The sequence below is a fragment of the Zalophus californianus genome, chromosome 3 (genome assembly GCF_009762305.2).
Source record: "Zalophus californianus isolate mZalCal1 chromosome 3, mZalCal1.pri.v2, whole genome shotgun sequence".
Lineage (NCBI taxonomy): Eukaryota > Metazoa > Chordata > Mammalia > Carnivora > Otariidae > Zalophus > Zalophus californianus.
Window position 1 is genome coordinate 26,717,135 of NC_045597.1, and position 20,714 is coordinate 26,737,848.

Consider the following 20,714-nt stretch of genomic DNA (forward strand, 5'->3'; position numbering starts at 1 on the left):
TAGGAATGGATGAAGGAAGGGTATCATAAGAAGCAGAGATAATATTTTTGCCATATTGAGATTACATGCAAAGGGAAAGGCATATATTACATATATAATTTTTTTCAAACTATGCCTGTTTTTTTTGTTCAAATAAAACCTAAAAATAGGAGCCCTGTGTTTTATTGAAATAAATTTGCTTTTGAGTGCATCCTCAGGACATAGCCACTTTTTTCTTCTTTGCCATGTTTTTTAGGAAATAATAATAGCTAATACTTATTGAATGGCTACTATGTCTCAGGCATTTTCTTAAGCTTTTCACATAGTTGAAAGCATTTAAACTGCATGACAGTTCAGTGGAAGTGATTTATTTCCCCAGTTTTCTCATGGGTGTAGTAAATACCTTTCTTTTGATCACACTGATAGCATGGCAGAGTGAAGTTAGGAGTTAACATCAGGAATTTCAAAGGGTTAATGAACACCTACAACAAGATACCTTGAAGCATTAAGATGAATATTTCTATTGTCAATCCTCTTTTATAACTTTTCTTTAATATTTTTATGAATATAAATTTATTTTAAAATATGCATTTCTCTGAGAACCTTGAAACATTTATTTAGTACTCTGTTTTGAAGCCAGCAATTTAATCATGATATCATATTTTGAAATATTATAATTATTTCTGGCACATTTAAAATTTTTTTTCTATTTTTTTCAGTTACTTTACTTCCCAAATAACGCCAGACTCTATTGTCCTTGTACGAATTTAAAGATTGAAAATAAGACTAACATCCTCCTTGAACAGGTTCCCAGGCTCAAATAATCAGTTTTACATTTTTTATTTCAATTTCTTTCTTTCTTCTGATTTCTCAATTTTTATAGGCTCCATGAAAATATATATTAGTGTTTGTGCATATGTATGTTCATACGTGGTGTTATATTCTAAATATGTGTCTGGAATTTAATTTGTCCTATTTGTTGTTTTGCAACATTAGGATAATCCTTTCTAGCCCATATATTCTGGTATAGTTTTTCATCACTATGTTGTATTCCATTATACAGTTTACTTTTTCAATCCCCCAATTGCTCTTTTTTTTTTCCTTCTGCCACAAACAACGCCGCAGTGTTTTCTTATGCATGCATGTTTACTTGATTAACTCATGTAAGTTAAAAACTAAGAAGTGTCGCTGCTGTCTTATGGGATTTTTTTTATGGTTGAGGGTAAATTGCACTCAATGTTACTTTGACAATTTTTGTTCACACCAGATATTAATATTTGTTTTCCAAACTTCTGAATGTGATACTAATTATAATTTGAAGGATACAAATTTTTCTTTGTTTTGTATAGGCTTGTATTTTTCAATTAAATGGCATAGGCTTTTTTCTTCTGTCTGATTTTATCTATTTGTTACCCTTAGAAAATTTCATTTTTAACTGGGCTCAGACTCAGAGGTGGAAGCTCTCAGGAAAGCCTCTGTCTCGTGGTGATCTGTTCTGGTGTTTTTTTTTTGGCTTCCGTCATTCTCTTGGCCAAAAGTTTAGCATATTGTGCAGCTTCTTCCTTATTTTTCTTAGTACACTGTTTTTTTCAGAGCAACACGCCATCATTTTTATTGGAGGACAGGTGGAGTAACAAGATGCTGAATCTTGGACTCTTTGGTTCTAGGTTTCTTACCTTCTTTGTTTAGGGGCTTCCTCACAACATATGGGCAGACATCATCTTCTTTGCAGAGTCTGAAAAGTTTATGGATTCTGCTAGCTCTTTGGGGCCCCAAGCGATGAGGCACAGTAGTATCAATGAATCCAGGAATATCTTTCTCCCCTTTTTTTACAATGACCAAGTTGAGAACACTGAGAATAGCATCCACAATGAAACCCCAAGGAGATTTGTGCTTTCTTTCTCCAGTCCTCCTTGGTCTGTAGCAGGTGTGCCCCTTACTCAGCAGCAGGTAGACATGGCCATGGGTCATGGGAAAACCTTGTTTGTCATTGCCACCAGTGATTTGGACCATGTAACCGTCCATTCTTCATGCACAGTGTCAGCAGCAACTTCTGTGGCCATATGCTTCTCATAAAAGCTATGAATTTTGTGTTCATCATCCACTTCAGTGAGTTTCTGGCAGCTGGTGCCTGGGAAAGAGATGTTCAGCTTTATCCTAAAGCAACCTACTGCCTCCAAGGCACCATGACAAAGAGACATGCATGGGCTTCTTTTTTAATTTATTTTGAAACCAAGATGCATTTATAAAAGCCACTCATTCATATATTTTGCTCAACTTCCTTTGGGAATATTTTTCATTTCCTTTTTTGTTTTATAGAAGTATTTGATACATTCTGTATAGAATTTTTAGATATTTGTTGTACATACTTTCTGCTAGGTTTTTAGTTATATTTATTCTATATGTATAGTATCTTTTGAAGTATAGAAGTATTGATTATTAAATTTGTTAGTTTTCTTTAGTCAAATTGATCAATTAGTTTTTTATGTTTTTATGAGAGCAGGGATACTATCTTTCATCTTTACAAATTCTACTATTTTTACTAGACCCCAGAACAGATTAAACATGCAAAAAGTATTCTCATGAATAAAATAATATATACATTATCCTATCTTTTTATAGCTTTACATTTTTCAAACTCTTATGTTTTTAAGTTAGTTTGATTTTATTTTTGCAAACAGTGCAAAATAGGATCATTTTTCCCAATTAGATAGCCAACCTTCTCATATAATTTTATGAATAAAAAATCATTTCCCTACAGATTGATAATATCTTTACACACAATTTCATTTGTCAAAGAAAAATTACACTGTACAAGTTAAACAAGCCAGGGAGACTTAAAGAGGGAGGCTTTATTTGGAAAAGGGGGTGAGGGAATAGGGAGAGAAATTGAATCAAACCTCCAGTGAAACAAAAGGCAGAAGTTTTTAAGCACTGAGGTGAGCTAGTGGAAAAGACCTGGAAGACATTAGGAGAAAGATTGGCCAATGTAATTAGGCCAATATGTTTGCTAATTGGTGCTTATTGAAATAAGGCTCTTATCCTCCACAGAGGCTGAGATATAGGAGCTGTAGCTTTCTTGATGACTACATTTCAGAGGGATACTTCCCAGGTCCTTGAGAAAGGCATTCCTTGGTTGTAACATTTGAAAAAACAAAACAAAACAAAACAACTGGGAGATGTTTATGTCTCAAGGAGCAGAGAAAGAATTTATAATTTTAAGTTTTCTAATGTAAATATTCTGAGAAAAGAGAGGTCAGGAGCCTAGAGTCAAGAAGAAATCTGCCTAAAGTTTAGCCAAGCTGAAGAGAATGTTGCAGCTGTCTTGGTCACATTATAAATTAAATCTCTTTCTGGACTTTATTCTGTCACATTAATAAGTGTTCATTTCTGAACCACTTCTCATTTAATTGCTATTGCTTGCTGATGCTTTACTATCCAGACATTAGAAACTCCTTTTTGCTGTCTTCTTTTTATCAAACTTTTCTTGATTTTTTTTTTTTTGGCAATTTTCTTATTGACATGAATTTAATTCCTGCTTGTCAGGTTCTATGAAAGATTATGTTGAGCTATGCATTGAGTGTAAAAGACATTGATGCTTACCTATACAAATTCCATTCTTCTCTCATTCCTTGCTAAAAACCCACCATTTTGTTCAATGCAATAATATACTCAGCTAAAAAGAAAAAGCAAAACATTTATCAGTGTCAGATAAATGGTAGCCAGTGATTAGTAAATGAAATTCCACTGAAAACATCTGGGATAATTGTGTTTTCTTGATATGGGTTCTACTGCTTCCTCATCATTACTTCATTTTTTTTTTCCTTGATAGAAAGGCAGGAGAAAAGTTGATGTTGGAATGAACATCAGCAACCAGAGTGGAATCATCCAATGATTCACACCACTACATCTACACACATGTTCCCAGGTGTTAACCTAAAAATTATTCATGCTCCAATCAAAATCAAACTCTCCCATGTGTACCCTAGATTCTAACCCCTTTTATCTGCATAAGGACATCCATGAAACAACACTTTTTCTCCTTACAACATTATAAGGTTAGTTTTTACTAAAAACAGTATATTTTTCCCCAGCTACAGCTATAATTATTTCATTTCCTTTGAACAAAACACACTTCAAAAAATAAAATAATTATGTAATATTTAAAAGCATCAATTCTTTCCCCATTCCTGCCTAACTCAACATCATTCTTTCTCACTCCACCACATTACAAAGACTATATAACTTATCAAAACACCAATTAATGCTACTAAAACCATAAGTCAATTCTTAGTCTTCACTTTTTGCATGGTATCTCAGAAACATTTGACACAGTCCCTCAATCTATTCTTTTCATTTCTTTCAGGTCATTTTATTCTCTTAATTTTCCTTTTAATTCAGTGGATACTCCTTTAAAAACACTTGAATTAGTTTCTCCTCCTCTTTATAACCTTATATTGTTAGACTGTTTTGGATCTCCATTCTTAATCCTTCCTTCTATCTGCATGTATTCTCTTGGAGATAAATTTCTGCACAGACTTTAAATGACATCTGTATAATCATGACCTCCAAATTTTTTCTGTAGGCTAGACAGTCCCAGACTTGTATATGTATCTCCTTACTTGAATTTTGCTTAATAGAATGTCAAAATGAACTCCTAACCTACTCAGCCACTACCCAGCATCCTATCTATCTCAGTTGATGGCAACTCTTCCTCCAAAGTGATTGTGCAATAATTTGGAGTTATTGACATTTCTAACCTACATTTACAGACCCACAACCAGCCCCCAAAAGGATTCTGTTTATTTTCAAAATACGCTTATGCTAAGATTAATGCAAGAGAAAGATAGAAGGAAACTGGGACATTGATCTCTTCGTGGAATAGCTTTACTAATCCATACAGGATCTGTCCAAAAATTTTGAATGAGTAAAATAAACTCTGATTTTGTTATGTTACTGTGAAAACATATATATGTCATATGCCATCAAATTTAATCTTAAGTGATACAGAGAATTGTTTTCTGTATAATATTCAGTGTATCCTTCCATGAACTTCTTACATACCTCACTGTATCCTTTAGCAATATATTCATTCTTTTCCTTATTATGTTCTAGTACAAGTCTTATAAAATTATCCCTGGAAACTTTATAGCTGTTATTGTGATTGCAAATACATATATTTTTTTCTTCTGTAATTTTTTTGCTAGTTTTTTTAAAGCTATTAATAGTATACTAGTAATGTCCTAGTGGTTGTTTTGCTTTGGCTTGGCCTTTTCGCATAATATTGAATAGAAGTCATGACAGTAGTATTTCTATCATTTACCTTTAAAAATATTAAGTCTGTTACAAATTATGATGCTTTCCATATTAAGACTTCATCAAATTAAGGTCTTTTTTACTAACTAGTTGTATGTTTTATTTTCTTTAATTAATCTGGCATACTTTAATTAAATTTTTTTCTGTATTTTAAGATAATCATAACTTATCTTCTTTAACTCTTGATATGGTAAATGCACATCCCTACACTTCTCTGGGTGTCTTTTATTCCCAGATGGACCTTGAACATAAAAGACTCATGGAGAATTTAGGTATGTTTTGTTATCTTGAGTTGATGTCTTCTTTTTTATCCAACCATATTGTCATATAAGCCTAGCTTGTAAACATTCTGCTGCTCTTCCTACTCATGTATTCTACTCTTGCCTTAAAAGTAGAACAGTATAAGGAAACTTAAGAAATATATGGTGGAGGGTGGCTTGGAGCTAGAACTTTATCCCATCCCAGTTCACTAAGTGGAAATACTATTGTCTATGAGCAGATCTCCTCATTAAAAACTGCTAAGAATTTAGAAAATTAGGAACAGATTAGGAATTTTGTCTGAATTCCTTCTTGTTATAAAATATCCACGTAATTGTAATCACATTTTGAAAGTTGCTGATTCTAGACTAGTGCAAATGATAGACTAAATTACAACTTTAGATTGTTCTTATTTTCTAGGCCACATTTACGGGATTAGCTTGCACAGTATTCCATTACCTGCCTCATCCTTACTATGTCATTCTGGATCCATCCTTCCAACATTTTTCATGCCAGTTACCAAACATATCAGACCATCCTGTCTCATACGAGTCTGAATATAAAAGTAACTGTGCTTGAGTATATGTGTGTCACATGACCAAAATAAATATGTTTTTGTTTTCACTACAAGATCCTAGTAGAATTTTAATGATTTTACTTTTATTAATTTGGAAAATTAAGATTTTGCTCTCAAGCAACTTAATAAATTAGTCTTTAATATTTATATTGGACAATATTTAAAAAGCTTTACACTTTTCCACTCTTAGGCTGTAATAAACATATATATTTGAGTTTACGTCAATGAGAAATTCAAGGATTTCCTAATATAACCTTGCTAAACTGTTTTCTCATTGATGCATGGTACCTCTTACAAAGCCAGTGGTCTTAAACATTTGAAAGGCATGGGCATTTCCAATGTGAATAGGTCACTTAGTAATTTGCATTTCTTTACTTTCAGTATCTTTTTCTTAAACTAGCACTTCCTGTATTGGTGATTATTTTAATACAACAGACCATTCATTTGTCAGGAATTCAAATCACTCCGATGAAAGACAGAATGTTAGAATATCTAAATTCCAATTAAATGTACTGTTACGCTCTATTCCTGTCTTCGAGAGAAACTGGGAACAAGAACCACAGGCTGTGACCTAAAAGATGCTTTGATTGATAAGGCATGGCCTTTCCTTTAAGTTTTAAACATGTAACTAGAATGGAAAGATACTGTAATTGTAATCAATTTGCGCTTGAGAAATGAAACGTACTTAGAGGTAAATGTTATTTAAACAGTTTTTTTCAGGGAGGGAATTTGTAGATTTATACTTTTTCAAGTTATATGAAGATAATGCAGCAATCTATTTTTGCTTTAAGCTATGTGTTTAAAGTCTTTTATAAAAGTTCTATTTCCATCAGTGGAAAATTAGGTAGCTGAACCGAGTTTGCTTCTTTCATTACCAGAGACTTCAAATAAATTACCACAGGGACAACAATTCCAAATCACTGATGCCAAATGAGAGTCATTGGATTAGACTTAGTGAGTGAGCTGCCCACGAAGTGATATCAAAAAAGAGAGAGAAACTGTTAAAGAATATTTTACTTAATGATAAATTATTAATTTGAAATATAATTGGAATTTTAAAATCCAATTAGCTTTGAACATCAATGCCTAATATTTAAATTAAGAAGAAACATATATTTAAAAAATAGAATCCTTCTAATATTTTTTAGATGATACTTTGGCAAATTTCTGCAGAATAACTTTAGAAAATTGTTTTGAGTTTTTTATTTTACTTTTTAAATAAATTATTTTATCTCATTTGAAAAACTCTAAGGGGCACAAAATCTTAAAATTTAGTCACATGCAAAAAAGCGTACAACTCATGTTTCAAGCTAAGAGATGAAAGTTGTCTCGTTAAAGCTTCTCGACTAATAACTAGCACAGAATTAGACTGTGTGCTCTGCCTAATCAGTCAACTCCTTACCTTCCCTCTCCATTGCTTCCTAGGCTAACTTGTCTTGTAGTTATAAAAATATCCATACCCAGGACTAATGAATCTGAAAATAGGTAGTGTTTCCAATATTACATTTAGCAACAGAAAAGATTTCAATGAGTTCTTCCCCAATAATATATCTGAGTGAATTGTCTCTCTCTGTGTGCGTGTGTGATTGTGTGTGTGTGTGTGTGTGTGTGTGTGTGTTTAACTTTTTTCCTTATTCTTTCAACAACCCCAAATAACAATTTGTTGATTGCAGAAAAAGAGGACTATCCTGGAGGTGCCTTTACATTACATTGTAGTAAACCCAATATAACATATTATCAATTCAATATAGTCATAACAAGCTATCACTATTCAGTTGAATGCCATACATTTATTTACCACCAACATTGTGCTGGATGATGGGTTTCTAAACTGTTTCTTGGTGACTGGCTGAATTGACAAGTTGTTAATGCACTTGTTCCCTCACTCCTATAACCACCACAACACTCCTACTCTTAATCTATTTCATATACAGGGAATTTTTTTTAAAAGTGTGGCTAAGCCTTAACAATAAGAAATTTGGAAGTTATTTTCATTCTATTGTAAAATGGTTTTATAAAATTTTCCTGTTATGGAAAGAGCTTATGGGAACATTGTGGAGAGCGAAGAGTAAAGAAATGTTGACTACAACAACCAAAGATATTTGTTTCCAGCTGTATAATAATTTTGGCCAAATAATTTTTTTAAAGATTTTATTTATTTATCTGACAGAGAGAGACACAGCGAGAGAGGGAACACAAGCAGGGGGAGTGGGAGAGGGAGAAGCAGGCTTCCCACTGAGGCTGGAGCCTGATGCGGGGCTCGATCCCAGGACCCTGGGATCATGACCTGAGCTGAAGGCAGACGCTTAACGATTGAGCAACCCAGGCGCCCCTTGGCCAAATAATTTTAAGATTCTCAAAGTTCTGTTTTGTTTTATGGACTATGATTTTAAAGTTTTCATATTTACAATGAATGATTTTCAAAGTTTCATCCATGTTCTCCTTTTTTGAAGATACATTCAAATATTGCAATGGCTGAGTACATGCAAACCATTATTTCTCTGTGTAAAGAAAGAGCGTATACTTGCAAATGTTTCAATTGAAAATTAATGTGCTAAATTATATTAGAGTATAATCACACTGTAAATTAATGAAATAATGTAAGAAAGTGAAGAACCACTTGCATTTTCCAAAATGGAATTCCCAAGTGCTTCTTCAGAAATATTTTGGATTAAAAACAAGAATTTAGCTAATCAAATATGATTAGATAACAGATGTTTTCAAAATTTACAGCAGTCACTTCCATTTGAGTTATAAATCTTAAAAATGACAAATGCCAACTAAGTAGCTTTACCTCTTTAACCATAGATTTTTCAGGGAAAAATTTTTATTTTTATATGTTTCTTTATTTATAAGAATTTATATTTTGTCCATAAAATAGGGAGCATGGCTCTCTTACTACACATTATTCTAAATAAAATTTTTTGAAAAATTAAAAATAATTGTTTAATCTTTTTTAAAAGTTTTTATTTAAATTCCAGTTACTTAACAAATAGTGTAATATAAATGTCTCTTATAGCATCCTATATTGATAGGCAATAAGTCATTCTTGGAAGTCCTAATAATTTATTAGTGTAAAAACTTTGTTGTGATAAAACCTAGGTTTGATCCCAACTTTGACATGAATTAATGTACTTGTAACATCCTTAGGTTGTATAAATCCACTGAGCCTGTTTTTTGGTGAGATAGGAAGTGTTTTATTGTTTTTATTTCACTTGATTTTTGTGAGGATCAAATAATGCCAATACAAATGATTTTTTTCCCTTACCTGGAACTAAAATTCAGCTTGATCAGTATAAATATCCCTAGTATGTCCTATTATTTCAGGTAGGAATTCAGGCATATGCATCACACACACACACACACACACACACACACACACGCACGCACACACACACACACTTCTTTGAATTATGATTACTTTCAAACATTGTTTGCAGGGTCCATCCTAGTTACCAGCATCAAACAGAGAGATAATTGGAAACTAGCAGTTGCTGCTAAATATGATTCTCTTTGAAAAAGGGCAGTGACCCTTTTTCTTCTGCACTGATGTTGAAGATTCCCTGGTATCTATCTTTGCGTTTGGGGATGGGGTGAGGGGAAAGTAGAGGAAGACTCATCTTATGCTCAAGTGTGCTTAACACATACCATTTTATATTTGATCCCTAAATTATTTTACTTATGTGTTTTTTTATACTTATACTCAGTCTTCTATTAAGGAATGTTTCTAGTTCTAGAATTGTTGAGTCCAGAGAGAGCTTCCACTCTGTGCATATCTACATGATGTAAACACAACCCTTAACACCACCATGGGAAGAGGCCCTGGCTTTGAACCTGGTCCCTCATCTCATAACCTCTCTCCACTTGAGTTAATTCCTCCCAAGAATTCTTTGTTACTTTTCCTATACTCAAATCTCTGCGAGATTATCTCAAGTATCAGAGACATTTTAATAATTTGAAACTTAAAGAGAGAAGTAATTTAAAATTCTTCTCTTTTAGGAGTCTGCTTTCAAGGGATGCAAGTTTATCAGCACCCCCCCCCTGCAACTTTGAGATATATCAGCCAAATGTTGAAGGGGTGGGGCAATTTTTGCAATGCAAAAATGCCCCTGCTGCAAGTGTTTTTGAAGAGAATTTAAATAAATTGTCAGCTACCTAATTTTTTCTCTCTTAAGTTATTTAGAACTTTTAAACAACAGAATTATGGAAGACTTTGTTTATAACCTGTTTTTTCCCCCAAAAGGCATATAAATAAATTAGAAAATGATCAGTAAGTTTAAAAAAATAGATTAGATATATGGTGTGTGAAAGAAAAGTAAGAAAAGCCAGAGGTAGTTTTAATATGCAAATAGAACAGTCATAAAACATTCTACACATTTGCTAAAATGAACCAAAAATTTGATTGTAAAATTCCTGACTGTCAAAGCCAAGATCCATATAGAGATTTAGAATGTCCCTGTGGGCTAACAACAAACAGTTCCTCAAAAGAAGCACAGCTCTCCTGATACTAAGACAGAAATAAATGTCTCCTGTGGGCCCCATAATAGAAGAATCTTAGAAGTGGTAGAGATATTAGTGTGCAACCAGTCCAAGAGCCTGTTCAGTTCCTGGATGCATTCTGCTCTGGCCTTTCTAAAACATCCTATCTCTATTTGAATAAGTTCATTGGCAGAAAGCTCAGCACTAATAAGGTATTTCATTATTTAGCAGACAATTTCTAGTTTTTAAAAATGTATTTCTTTTGTTTAGCCTCCTTCTATGTATAATCCTTTCATCATAATTTTAACTCTCTGGAGTAAAGTAGAACAAGAGTACTCTATATTCTGGTTTTAAATAATTTAAGAATAGCTGCCACTGCTCCCTTATTCATGCATACATTCATTAAAAAATATATATTGTGTTTCTAAAATTTACCGTACAAAAAGTTTGGTGGATATAACTGTGAACACTGAAAAACAAGGCTCTTATTTTGACTAGGTTTACAAAAGAAAAACAAATATATTTTTACATAGTCCCTTCCTTGGGCTGAACATCATGGGTTTACCTTTTCAGAGGCACTCTTTGTCCTTCACTGTCATGCTCTGTGCCTTGGCAGCTGACTCGATTGGAATATATAAATGGATCCCTTGCCTTTGGGATTCTGGATGGTTGGGGTTCAGACAGTGGTGGACAATAGGAAGAGTGGACTGCGGTCAGTTATTTATTCCTTCAGTCAACTCCCTGTGAGAATACTATCAGCTGGCTTCATCCATCAACCTAAGGCCAAGCTTCGGCAAGGCAGCTTTGTTTCCAGTGTTTCATAACCAATCTGTTTGCCTAGGATCCCCCAGTCTTCCTAGTTCAACGGTACTCAACTTCCCTTGTGGTTTTCCTGTGCTTTGAACAGCTTTTTAAAAGACCTGTATAACTCTCCTAAAATTACTTATTTTGTTTGTTTTGTCCTAGGACAGGGACAAATTACAATACCATCAATAATGCCTAGCATGTAGTAAAGACATCTAGTAAGTGCTGAATAAAGAATTTAGGGGAAAAAAAGAAAAACCTGAAACCTGAGAGCACAGATTTCATTATATTCTGGGTCTCTCCCTCCCCCTCCTCCTCCTTCTTTTGCCTACTCTTTTGCTCTCTTTCTCTCTACACACACATAACCACACGCACACACACCTGTGTATTACACTGAGAACCTTTGTGATGCTTACAATCCTGATATTGGTGATTTGCAAATTAATAAGCAATTATTTATGTGCTTCTTCATTGAACAAATGTCCTTTCTTATCAATATTAATACATTATAGAGAAAACTTGAAGAGTTCAAAATTAAATTAACAGAAACCATTCATGTAGCCATAAATACAATCATCTTTAAATCCTGGTTTCAATTTTTCTGGGAATACTTTAATTTGTCAAGGACAGGCTTATAATGTGATTTCTAAAACTGTGTAATATATATGTACTGAAAACACAGCAGTGGTTCTTTCATTGTCTTTAGATGGGTGTATTTTGTGATTGATTGTCTACATACTTACTTGGATTTATTTTCATAAAGATGGCCAAAAATGAGAATAGGAAAAATTACTGATGGAGGATCTTCCAGCTTTTCCTCCCCAAATATTCAAATTACATTTTTAGCTGCCTAATCGTAACAGGTAAAGTGATTGTAAAAAATATCCAGCAAGTCATTTTCTTGATATGAGTCCTTTCTTAATAGAATATTTATATTTGATGAAAACACACTTGATTTCATTCAGTGAATGAAATCATATTATAAAACACATCTAATGGTAATACTTCTGTGTCCTGTAAGAGTAGATACCTAATTTGTCATGATGCATACTGTATGCTTAGTGCATACACTGAGTTTGGAACATACTAAATGTTTGATGAATATTTTATAACTGATTGATTAAGGAAGGATACATTTGTTAAATGATTGTCATGCATTATGGAGGTTATTAAAAACACGAACTGTTCCTTGAAATAAGTGTAGACTTATTAGTATACCATATTTTTGCCTACCATCTTATTAATCTGGAAATGCACAACACATGGACAAAGGGATTAATATTTTGTATACTTTTCAGTAAGTAGTAAGAGTGCAAAACAAAACAAAATTATACTCAGAAATTGATCATTTCTTTGAAGAGAAAAATAAAAGAGAATACCAGTGTTGTTTTCCTTAATGAAGTCCGAGGTAAATCAGGAATTATGGTTGTAAACTTATGAAAAAGTTGGAAAGTTTTACCAAATTCAAAACATTCAATTGTGACTACCTTCTATTTTCCCATAGAAAATTTTGTTATCATCTAGTTCATAGCAGAAATAAATAAGTGGACAAGCAACAGCCTCCTCTGAAGTTTCTCAAGATGTTTCATCACCAAATATGAAGTAGGGCATAGCAGTGTTTTTATAAAATAAAGCAGGCTACAACTTTGGAGAATGGCAAATGGAATCATTGAGAGATAGGACCATAGCCCTAGTGGTGTCTCAAGGCTTGATCAAAAATGCCCCAGGCCACAACTTTTTGCACATTATGTGATTTTTTTTTTCAAGCATGTGGCCCACTTGTATTCTTGTTTAATCCAGTTGGGTGTGCTTGTTTAATCCAGTAATCTAATTACAAATATTTTCTAATATTTGTAGTCAGGAGCATTGTAATTTATATTTGTGATCACTTTATTATAAATTTTAATAAAAGAAAAATTAACACATTTTTACACTGTTAGGTTTATATGATCACTTTTGAGCCCCTGAGGTTAATTCTACCCAAACATCATAGCTTTTATAAAAGGGGAATGACTTGTGTTAAGGATAAGTGGGGTCTGTATAACGTTATCAGCCAAATCTATGTTGATGATAAGTCATATGTCTTGATAAATACTGCTTTCTTAAATGTCAGGCATTTACTACTATGGCCAGAATCTGACAACACAACAATAGTCTTTAGATCAGAAACAGGCATAGATTTTGTCCCTTTGCATTTGGAATTTTTCTTGCTGCTTTAGTCATTTTACTAACACTCAGATAAAATAGCTTCATATTTTTTTCAAATTTAACTTGTCTTGGAGTGTGGGGACAAAGTAACATAATTCATTTCTCTTAAGAAATGTAAGCATGATTTTTAGGTAGAGAGTCTTTAATATAAGTTGCTTATGAGAGACTTGGCATGTCAGGATTCTCTTGAGTCTAATCTGCTAAAATTCTCACCTCCATGTCTCAACTGGAACCGACTTCACATTTCATGATGCTTTCCTTCATCTGGATGAGCCCAATGTGGCCTAGCTCCATATACCAGTTGAAAAAGTGTGTTAGGTACTAACAGTACATGAGTGCCTGACTTTATTTAGTTAGTTCTTGAAAACCATTCATGCTCTAAAACTACCCACATAAATCAGTATGTAATATGTGATCCAAGAACTGTGTGGAAGGAGTTATTTTGGGAGCAGAAAGGCCTTTCCCCAGTATCTTGAAATCATACTAATTTGAAAAAAATCTATTATGACAGCTCATAAGCTCAACCCTGTTACACAGGAAACTACTTTTGAAGTGGGTGAAAATATATTTTCCAACTTTGGGCAGAACTAAAAATTTAAGAATCTAAAGATAGCTATTTTATGAACAGCTATTTTAAGACACAGATTTGACTTTGGATGAGAGGTGAATGAATGTAGGGGAGATAAGTTCACTCATGAAGAGTAGTTTCTGCAGGTATTTGGATAGAGTTGAGCTCCTTCTTCAGTGGAGTGACCACTTGACTAAAAGATTAAAGCCAGAGGGGATACTGACTCTATATACGAAGTAAGACAGTGTGTTGAGATTAATATCACCCTATAGTATTTGATAGATACCCTCAAACTTCCTTCTTAAAGGCAATCTTGTTATGGAGGGTTTTAATAAGTGACACAGCCTATTTATAGAAAATTACTTAACTTCCTTTCCAACTCTAACTTACTTTCAAGCATAAAAGCCCTATTTTTTTTCCTATACATTATAAATAAATTACAAGTTTTTTTTTCTTTCCTTTTCTCTGTTTTCCCTTTGGGAATCCAGGTTTTTTATGATAATATTTGGGAAGAAAAAACTGAGCCCTTTTGTAGAAAATATATTATTTCTTACAAATAGAAAAATAATAGCATATAATACAATTAACTGATACAGTCTTTAGGATGGCTGAGCAAACCTACTTAAAGTTGTGTTTTAAGGAATGCTTCCCAGAGCCATGTCACAGAGTTTTGTCACAAAGATACTACTCTCTCTCCTATAATCAGAAAGCCCCTAAATGATATCCACACCAAGTGCCACAGTAAGAAGCTAAGATATATAAGGTGGCCAGTTCCTAGTTAAAAACTTAAGTGTGGTTTTTCAGGCCTGACCATAAGCAATCACAAAGGCTTCACCTGAAGGTCTTATGAAAAAGCTGCGTGCTCCACACCAGACTTGGTACACAGCCCCAAACCCAAGTTCTATAAAACTGCCAGAGTCTTTTGTCTGGGCTCCCTCCACAGATAAACAACCCATGAATGCACTGATCCATCCGACCCTCGACCTGTGCACTATTCCACAGGGGAAAATGGAAAAGAGGAAGCCAGCACTTTCTCCAGTTTTAGACTCTTGCTTATATTATTTCAGTAAGTGATTAGAGCCTTAACTCTCATGTTTGGCTTGTGGATTTAATTGGTTCCTCTGACACCTGAGAGCTCAGCTTGCTCTCTCCCAGCTCAGCTGAGCTCCTGATAATATGGAAATCACCAAAAAAGGAAGCCATTAGTGCAGAACTGTGCAATACTAGTTATGCTCTGTTATCAGCACATTGACTGGCTCAAATCTAGCCTCTCAGCACTCATGAAGCAGATGTCTGAACATTGAGACATCCACTAATGCTGACGCTGAAACTCCTAAAATGTGAACACTCCTGGGCCTTGAAACAAAAACAGCAGCCAACGCCTGGCATCTGCATCGTGTTCACTTTCCAGATCTTGTGACTACATCGGATTGGCTAAGCCCCAAACGCACCAGACTCCTAACTCCAAAATAGTCTTGAAAATGTAGTTTCTACCTGTCCAGGCTTTGAATGGCAGGGAAAAAACATTAGGAAGAGAAAGGAATAGATATGACAAAACCTATCCAACACAGTCAAATTGTTGCCAATAACATCCACACCAAAACATTTTTCACATTTAAACTTCAAAATAATAGTGCCCGACTAAAAAAAAAAAAAATTGAAATGATTTCCAAAGTAAGGAAATTGAACTCAGCATTTCAACCTTGAGTGAAGATTATTCCTCACTTAATTCAGTCAAAATCCCATCTACACATACAATGTACTATAGATAATTTTTTTAAAAGTGAAAACCTACAATACAACATACCCTGTACAACATATTAATGGAATGAGGTGATAGCTCTTGCCATGACAAAACCAACTTTTACTTCATTTATGAGGATACTCTCATTCAACTTAAAAATCCAAGTTGAAAAAAAATTTGTTGTTACTTTAAAAATGTTCTACTCTATTCTTGGTCTCTGTTCCTCGGGGGTAAGAATTCAATCATAATTTGTATCATTTCCCTTTATATGATATATCTTCCTTGCTGTGCTCACAATTGATTTGAAAATTTTTCTTTATATTTTCCTTATATCTGTGATGTGTTCAAATGTGGTTTTTTATAGATTTATCATACTGGCTGTTTTTTCACTACAATTCTTGGACCTGAGGATTGAACTTACCAAAACTTTGTATGCTGCACCCCCACACACCCCATCCCCCCACACAAAACACATTAACCAAAAACAATGTTTCTTTCCTTTCCTTCTAGGATTGTAATTACATTTAAGCTTTATATAACTTCACATAGAGGTTCTGCTTATTTTTTTTCTCTCTCTCTGTGGAATTCTATTAATGTACCTATCTTCAGGTTCAGTAATATAAACGTACCTGTCTTCAAGGTCAAGGATCTTTTCATTGCTACAAAGTAAATAATAAATTTTTATTTCAGTTTCTATATATATTTTTTCAGTTTGAGTATTTCCATTTGATTCTTTTGTAGAGTTTACGTATCTCTGCTGAAATTCTCCAACTTTTCATTCATTATATCCATCTTCAATTGAATCATTTAAAAATATTTTAACAATTTTAAAGTATTTTAATTTAACTTAATTGCTAATTCCAATATAAATATTGTTATTTGGTCTACTTCAGTTGATTGTTTTTCTCTTTTTATCATGGGACATATTTCCTACTTTCTGGAAATCATATATTTTTAATCTGGTATATTTTTATGATATATAGGTAAAAGTTCTGGATTCTGTTATCTTTGTTGAAAAGTGTTAGGCTTATTCAGGCAGGTTGCTAAATTTCTGGTATATCACCTTGATGCTGCGAGGCCTTTCTTTTGGGTGTTATCCGATAGTATAATAATTTTGATTTTGCCCTTAGGCCTAGGATGCACCTCTTAGTTCTGAGATGTGTTCCTCTTAAAGTTGGATTGTCTGGAGTTTCAATAATAAGTCCAAGGTGTTCATCAAAGCCCTGTAAATTAGCAGTAATTGAAATGCAGACTCTTTGACAAGCTTTCGGCAGCTATTAAATTTATACATATCACTTTTAGCCTGCAAGGTGTTAATTTCTGCTATATTCCTTAAAGTTTTACTTTGTAAATGTATGATTTGAAAACCAGCAAATTTGAATTGAGTTTGCCATGTTTTCAGTTCTGAGTTGCTTCCTCTTCTCTTTTCTAGACCTCCCCTGTGTTTCTCAGCAGTTTTGCCAGCTCCGATTCCAACCTATGAATCCTCCGTCTAATGAAGCTGCATCTTTTCTCTTGTGCTCTTATCTCCTGTGTTCCGTATGAATTGAGGAGCCCCCTGAAGTAATACGCCAGTTAAACATGGAGTCCCCTTAGTTTTCTCTGATCGTTTTAAACGATATAACGTTTCCAATTTCCTGCCTGTTTTTATTTGCTTTCTTATGCCCTCAAACATTTGTTTAATTTAATTTAACCTGGAATTTATAAGTGTTGTCAGGGGAGAGAGAGTTTAGTGTAATTTGGGGGATTTTTCTTTATTTCCAAAAGGAGAGCAATTTTTTTTTAATTTTCTAATAATGCTGGAAATATCTCATTGATGATATTTGTCAATGTTCCTTCTACTATATATCTTATATTATGAAAAAAGATAAAAATGATAGAATGTGGATATGGATGAAATATAGGAAAGTCTAGGGCATCCCTTTCAATGATAAATCTTCAGATTTCTGAAACCTACAAATGAATATCATATTTTCTTCTACCTTTAAAAGATACAAGTTTTGCTCTGATTTGTACAAAAATAAGTATTTGTTTTGCTCACCTAAAAATATATATACAAATGATTTTTCTTTATAATGATGTGTTTTCTTTCCAAAAGGAAGCATTCTAGTATGAATAAAATGTTAATTTATAAAATGTAACATGATAAAAATGAATTTAAGTTTTACTGGAGGCAGCAAGATAAAGAGACAAATAGATTTGTAGCCAGCATTCATTAGATGTTATAGCATTGGCTCATTATTATATCTCATTGATGTTTGTTTTCATCTACAAAATGGAAATTTTCTTAAGATTATTGTGAGTCGGCATGAGGATATTAAGGGCCTTTATATTGCCTGTCACCAAGTATATCCTTCATAAATATATTTTAACCTTTCTCAACTAAGTCAGAATCATTTATAGGAAGATACAAAATCATATTTCATGACTAAAACTGCATGCATTTACATGTGTTTAGAAATAATCATTCTGTAATTCTTGCTTGAATTTTTTAAACCATATTTTCCATTAATTAACATGGCACTGTTTGACCCTCAGTAATTCTTTGAATTTTTTCTTTGTTTTCAGAATAAGAATTTGTACATGACTAATGCAGTAAACAAACTGACATCAGCCAGATTTTTAAAAATTGCTCACTTAAGAATCTTTTGTTTATCATTATAACATCCCTTATGAAAAATACATTAGTCATGAAAATAATTGACAGTTAAGAAATAAATATTCTTTCTATTGCTTTAATTCATCACAAAGTTTTTGATCCATTTCACTATCTATAAATATTTAAATTTCTAGTGACCTCTTTCTTCCAATGATTTATTGTTTATACTTCATAAATTTCTATTATCTATCATTATGAAACAGATATGCATACTTTTTTCAAGAGTTAACTGAGAGTCAGCTTGTACTAATCAATAATCATCATATTAATCATTGTCATAAAAGAACAATATTAAATCCAAGAGCAGTGTAATTCATTTGAAAGAGCCTAGAAATATGAAATAACTCACACTGATTATGTTTATGATTTTTCTGCCAATTCAATTGAAGAATATTAAATTTATCAAAATCTTTTTTAAGATGTAAGGAAATTTTATGCTTGGTGACATTAAGTGATTTGTTCAACTACGTCATGGCAGTTGTGCAACCAGGATTTAAATCCAAACCGTTCTATGAAATCTGTTATTAAAAAATATCTTTTAAAAGGTATATAATAAAGCCAAAAAATAAAAATAACTTCCTTCAAGCTCATGCATCCATCTAGCTATTGCCCAAACTTCCTAAGGAAAGACTACTGAAAAGGGCCAACCCTCATTCTCTCTTGTTCTATCCACCACTTCATTTTTTAATCTGCCACAAAAGGTTTGCAGCCACACTTCTCTAGGATTACTGATCTCTTCAGTTCTAATTGTTAGTCCATATTTAACAACTAAGATGTTTTTATCTGTTACAAAATACCCCAACCAATTAACCAACCAAACAGAAAACAACATTACTCACTGTGGTTTATACTAATCATTTTTGTGAATTTTTACAATTTTTATTTTCTACTCCCTCTCCACACTCCCAACCCCTACTTTACAAGGATTTTGGAGGCAGGTAGCTGCTGTTATAAGTGAAGTAACACAATAATATCAGAGCTGGGCTCTGTCAGTATCTTGGCTTGTTCCTCCAGATCAAATGCTGGTTGCCACAGTTCCAGATTATATATCCATATTCAACTCCAGAAAAGAGCACATGAAGTTTGTATGTTATCCCTTTATTCAAGTATGCAAAACCTCTCTCTTGAAACTCCCCAATTTTCTCTTACATCTCATTGACTAAAGCTGGGTTATGTGGTCATTCATTGCTTCACAAGAGAACAAGATTCTAATTTTTTCCTACATCCTCAAGTTAACATTCCCTTAACAAAGAAAACAGTGGGAAAATGCTATTAGGTAGACAATTACAGAATCTTCTCTACAATAAAATTATTTCTAGACTTTATCTTATTAGCATTTGTTTGTTTACCTCAGTGAAATTCTCTCATTTTATGTTCCGTGATCCCAGATGCTCCTTCCTCCCACTTCTCTGGCTGTTCTTTATCATTTGCATTGTATTCTTATTTCTTTCTCAAATCTAATATATTTCCTCCTCAAAAATTCAATCCTAGATTCTCTTCTCACTAATCACAGAAGTTTTAATGGTTCTGCTTGCGTATGCTCAATTTCTGATATTTGTATTTCCAGTTCACTCTCTTCCATTCATTACTTCCCTTAGACTCTGGAAAGAACATCTGCTGACATGGGCCCCAAGCTAAAGAGGGCCCACCCCTCCTTCTCTCTCTCTCTCTGTCTCTCTCTCTCTCACACACACACACCCCCACACACTACAGCACACAGAATCAAGAGTAAAGGAACAAAATATTTCTTTCCATTGGTTGCTCTAAGTCAGAGAAACAAATGCTGACTGCTTAAGAATGCTGTGGAGAGAGCTAGGGCACACCACTGCCAGTATCAGAGAGAGATACAGCTTCAGAATTCAGGGAGAATTTAATTGGCAGAAGCGAAAAGCTGTTTAATTTACCTTTTCAAGTCTTTCCACTCAGACCGCATGAATTCCGTGATTCTTGTATAATAAAGTACTGTTTTCCAATAGTGCCAAGCATCCATTTCCTTGTTTCTCCTTCTGTTCCACATCTTGGTTCCAGTGGTACTCTGTTAACATGACGTTTACAACCATTGATTGTGATGGCTGAGAAAGGTTTTAGAATATTATATAATTAATATCACTATAGCTAGACA

General features: G+C 33.5%; 1 protein-coding gene across 1 annotated transcript; it reads right to left on the bottom strand.

Moving 5' to 3' along the window:
• Positions 1–1,590: 1,590 nt before the first annotated feature.
• LOC113920550 (40S ribosomal protein S6-like) lies at positions 1,591–1,992 on the bottom strand. The gene has a single exon (XM_035726897.1). It carries the CDS (start codon positions 1,990–1,992, stop codon positions 1,591–1,593), a length of 402 nt encoding a protein of 133 aa, XP_035582790.1.
• Positions 1,993–20,714: the final 18,722 nt, after the last annotated feature.